The 5,000-nt window shown below is 53.1% G+C and overlaps 1 protein-coding gene across 1 annotated transcript in view; it reads right to left on the bottom strand.

The window, feature by feature from the left end:
• Positions 1–5,000, bottom strand: part of LOC138862859 (titin-like) — a 12,987-nt gene that overhangs the window by 1,025 nt on the left and 6,962 nt on the right. Inside the window, exons 5-14 of the mRNA XM_070126035.1 lie at positions 4,331–4,675; positions 3,671–4,081; positions 3,275–3,421; positions 2,780–2,992; positions 2,378–2,530; positions 1,949–2,233; positions 1,658–1,804; positions 1,031–1,573; positions 536–781; positions 41–220 (exon numbers count right to left, since the gene is read on the bottom strand). Coding sequence (XP_069982136.1) covers positions 41–220; positions 536–781; positions 1,031–1,573; positions 1,658–1,804; positions 1,949–2,233; positions 2,378–2,530; positions 2,780–2,992; positions 3,275–3,421; positions 3,671–4,081; positions 4,331–4,675 — 2,670 coding nt within the window. The remainder of the gene's footprint in view (positions 1–40; positions 221–535; positions 782–1,030; positions 1,574–1,657; positions 1,805–1,948; positions 2,234–2,377; positions 2,531–2,779; positions 2,993–3,274; positions 3,422–3,670; positions 4,082–4,330; positions 4,676–5,000) is intronic.

Genomic DNA, 5,000 nt, shown 5'->3' with positions numbered 1-5,000 from the left:
ACAGGGACACAAATCGAGTCCTCCTGTAAGGGAACAGGACCTCAAACGAGTCCTCCTGTAAGGGAACAGGGACCTCCATTAAATCCTCCTGTAAGGGAACAGGGAGCTCCGTCGATTCCTCCTGTAAGGGAACAGGGACCTCAAACGAGTCCTCCTGTAAGGGAAAAGGGACCTCAATCAAGTCCTCCTGTAAGGGAACAGGGACCTCCATTGAGTCCTCCTGTAAGGGAACAGGGACACAAATCGAGTCCTCCTGTAAGGGATCAGGGACCTCCGTCGATTCCTCCTGTAAGGGATCAGGGACACAAATCGAGTCCTCCTGTAAGGGAACAGGGACACAAATCGAGTCCTCCTGTAAGGGAACAGGGACACAAATCGATTCCTCCTGTAAGGGAACAGGGACACAAATCGAGTCCTCCTGTAAGGGAACAGGGACACAAATCGAGTCCTCCTGTAAGGGATCAGGGACACAAATCGAGTCCTCCTGTAAGGGATCAGGGACCTCCGTCGAGTCCTCCAGTAAGGGAACAGGGACCCAAATCGAGTCCTCCTGTAAGAGAACAGGGACACAAATCGAGTCCTCCTGTAAGGGAACAGGGACCTCCATTGAGTCCTCCTGCAAGGGAACAGGGACACAAATCGAGTCCTCCTGTAAGAGAACAGGGACACAAATCGAGTCCTCCTGTAAGAGATCAGAGACACAAATCGAGTTCTCCTGTAAGGGAACAGGGACCTCCATTGAGTCCTCCTGTAAGGGAACAGGGACACAAATCGAGTCCTCCTGTAAGAGATCAGGGACACAAATCGAGTCCTCCTGTAAGGGAACAGGGACCTCCATTGAGTCCTCCTGTAAGGGAACAGGGACACAAATCGAGTCCTCCTGTAAGGGAACAGGGACACAAATCGAGTCCTCCTGTAAGAGATCAGGGACACAAATCGAGTCCTCCAGTAAGGGAACAGGGACCCAAATCGAGTCCTCCAGTAAGGGAACAGGGACCCAAATCGAGTCCTCCTGTAAGAGATCAGGGACACAAATCGAGTCCTCCTGTAAGGGAACAGGGACATCAATCGAGTCCTCCTGTAAGGGAAAAGGGACCTCAATCGAGTCCTCCTGTAAGGGAACAGGGACCTCAAACGAGTCCTCCTGTAAGGGAAAGGGGACCTCAATCGAGTCCTCCTGCAAGGGAACAGGGACACAAATCGAGTCCTCCTGTAAGGGAACAGGGACCTCCGTCGATTCCTCCTGTAAGGGAACAGGGACGTCAATCGAGTCCTCCTGTAAGGGATCAGGGACCTCCATTGAGTCCTCCTGTAAGGGAACAGGGACGTCAATCGAGTCCTCCTGTAAGGGAACAGGGACCTCCATCGAGTCCTCCTGTAAGGGAACAGGGACCTCCATTGAGTCCTCCTGTAAGGGAACAGGGACACAAATCGAGTCCTCCAGTAAGAGAACAGGGACACAAATCGAGTCCTCCTGTAAGGGAACAGGGACACAAATCGAGTCCTCCTGTAAGAGATCAGGGACACAAATCGAGTCCTCCTGTAAGGGATCAGGGACCCAAATCGAGTCCTCCTGTAAGGGAACAGGGACACAAATCGAGTCCTCCAGTAAGGGAACAGGGACCCAAATCGAGTCCTCCAGTAAGGGAACAGGGACCCAAATCGAGTCCTCCAGTAAGGGAACAGGGACACAAATCGAGTCCTCCTGTAAGGGAACAGGGAGCTCCGTCGATTCCTCCTGTAAGGGAACAGGGACGTCAATCGAGTCCTCCTGTAAGGGAACAGGGACCTCCATCGAGTCCTCCTGTAAGGGAACAGGGACACAAATCAAGTCCTCCTGTAAGGGAACAGGGACCTCCGTCGATTCCTCCTGTAAGGGAACAGGGACGTCAATCGAGTCCTCCTGTAAGGGAACAGGGACCTCAAACGAGTCCTCCTGTAAGGGAACAGGGACCTCCATCGAGTCCTCCTGTAAGGGAACAGGGACCTCCATTAAATCCTCCTGTAAGGGAACAGGGAGCTCCGTCGATTCCTCCTGTAAGGGAACAGGGACCTCCGTCGATTCCTCCTGTAAGGGAACAGGGACGTCAATCGAGTCCTCCTGTAAGGGAACAGGGACACAAATCGAGTCCTCCTGTAAGGGAACAGGGAGCTCCGTCGATTCCTCCTGTAAGGGAACAGGGACGTCAATCGAGTCCTCCTGTAAGGGAACAGGGACCCAAATCGAGTCCTCCTGTAAGGGAACAGGGACCCAAATCGAGTCCTCCTGTAAGGGAACAGGGACCTCCATCGAGTCCTCCTGTAAGGGAACAGGGACGTCAATCGAGTCCTCCTGTAAGGGAACAGGGACCTCAATCGAGTCCTCCTGTAAGGGAACAGGGACCTCCATCGAGTCCTCCTGTAAGGGAACAGGGACCTCCATTAAATCCTCCTGTAAGGGAACAGGGAGCTCCGTCGATTCCTCCTGTAAGGGAACAGGGACCTCCGTCGATTCCTCCTGTAAGGGAACAGGGACGTCAATCGAGTCCTCCTGTAAGGGAACAGGGACCTCAAACGAGTCCTCCTGTAAGGGAACAGGGACCTCAATCGAGTCCTCCTGTAAGGGAACAGGGACCTCCATCGAGTCCTCCTGTAAGGGAACAGGGACCTCCATCGAGTCCTCCTGTAAGGGAACAGGGACACAAATCGAGTCCTCCTGTAAGGGAGCAGGGACACAAATCGAGTCCTCCTGTAAGGGAACAGGGACACAAATCGAGTCCTCCTGTAAGCGATCAGGGACACAAATCGAGTCCTCCTGTAAGGGATCAGGGACCTCCGTCGAGTCCTCCAGTAAGGGAACAGGGACCCAAATCGAATCCTCCTGTAAGAGAACAGGGACACAAATCGAGTCCTCCTGTAAGGGAACAGGGACCTCCATTGAGTCCTCCTGCAAGGGAACAGGGACCCAAATCGAGTCCTCCTGCAAGGGAACAGGGACCCAAATCGAGTCCTCCTGTAAGAGAACAGGGACACAAATTGAGTCCTCCTGTAAGGGAACAGGGACACAAATCGAGTCCTCCTGTAAGGGAACAGGGACCCAAATCGAGTCCTCCTGTAAGGGAACAGGGACCCAAATCGAGTCCTCCTGTAAGGGAACAGGGACCCAAATCGAGTCCTCCTGTAAGGGAACAGGGACACAAATCGAGTCCTCCTGTAAGGGATCAGGGACCTCCGTCGAGTCCTCCTGTAAGGGAACAGGGACCCAAATCGAGTCCTCCTGTAAGGGAACAGGGACACAAATCGAGTCCTCCTGTAAGGGAACAGGGACACAAATCGAGTCCTCCTGTAAGGGAACAGGGACACAAATTGAGTCCTCCTGCAAGGGAACAGGGACACAAATCGAGTCCTCCTGTAAGGGAACAGGGACACAAATCGAGTCCTCCTGTAAGGGAACAGGGACACAAATCGAGTCCTCCTGTAAGGGAACAGGGACACAAATCGAGTCCTCCTGTAAGGGAACAGGGACACAAATCGAGTCCTCCTCTAAGGGAACAGGGACACAAATTGAGTCCTCCTGTAAGGGAACAGGGACACAAATCGAGTCCTCCTGTAAGGGAACAGGGACACAAATTGAGTCCTCCTGTAAGGGAACAGGGACACAAATCGAGTCCTCCTGTAAGGGAACAGGGACCTCCATCGAGTCCTCCTGTAAGGGAACAGGGACACAAATCGAGTCCTCCTGTAAGGGAACAGGGACACAAATTGAGTCCTCCTGTAAAGGAACAGGGACACAAATCGACTCCTCCTGTAAGGGATCAGGGACCTCCGTCGAGTCCTCCAGTAAGGGAACAGGGACACAAATCGAGTCCTCCTGTAAGGGAACAGGGACCTCCATTGAGTCCTCCTGCAAGGGAACAGGGACACAAATCGAGTCCTCCTGTAAGAGAACATGGACACAAATCGAGTCCTCCTGTAAGGGAACAGGGACACAAATTGAGTCCTCCTGTAAGGGAACAGGGACCTCCATTGAGTCCTCCTGCAAGGGAACAGGGACACAAATCGAGTCCTCCTGTAAGGGAACAGGGACACAAATCGAGTCCTCCTGTAAGGGAACAGGGACACAAATCGAGTCCTCCTGTAAGGGAACAGGGACCCAAATCGAGTCCTCCTGTAAGGGAACAGGGACACAAATCGAGTCCTCCTGTAAGGGAACAGGGACACAAATCGAGTCCTCCTGTAAGGGAACAGGGACACAAATCGAGTCCTCCTGTAAGGGAACAGGGACACAAATCGAGTCCTCCTGTAAGGGAACAGGGACACAAATCGACTCCTCCTGTAAGGGATCAGGGACACAAATCGACTCCTCCTGTAAGGGATCAGGGACCTCCGTCGAGTCCTCCAGTATGGGAACAGGGACCCAAATCGAGTCCTCCTGTAAGGGAACAGGGACCTCCATTGAGTCCTCCTGCAAGGGAACAGGGACACAAATCGAGTCCTCCAGTAAGAGAACATGGACACAAATCGAGTCCTCCTGTAAGGGAACAGGGACACAAATCGAGTCCTCCTGTAAGGGAACAGGGACGTCAATCGAGTCCTCCTGTAAGGGATCAGGGACCTCCATTGAGTCCTCCTGCAAGGGAACAGGGACACAAATCGAGTCCTCCTGTAAGGGAACAGGGACACAAATCGAGTCCTCCTGTAAGGGAACAGGGACACAAATCGAGTCCTCCTGTAAGGGAACAGGGACCTCCATCGAGTCCTCCTGTAAGGGAACAGGGACCCAAATCGAGTCCTCCTGTAAGGGAACAGGGACCTCCATTGAGTCCTCCTGTAAGGGAACAGGGACACAAATCGAGTCCTCCTGTAAGGGAACAGGGACACAAATCGAGTCCTCCTGTAAGGGAACAGGGACCTCCATTGAGTCCTCCTGTAAGGGAACAGGGACACAAATCGAGTCCTCCTGTAAGGGAACAGGGAGACAAATCGAGTCCTCCTGTAAGGGAACAGGGACCTCCATTGAG

Source organism: Penaeus vannamei, chromosome 10 (assembly GCF_042767895.1).
Source record: "Penaeus vannamei isolate JL-2024 chromosome 10, ASM4276789v1, whole genome shotgun sequence".
Lineage (NCBI taxonomy): Eukaryota > Metazoa > Arthropoda > Malacostraca > Decapoda > Penaeidae > Penaeus > Penaeus vannamei.
Note: the sequence above shows the minus strand (reverse complement) of the source record. Positions and strands in the feature narration are given on the sequence as shown.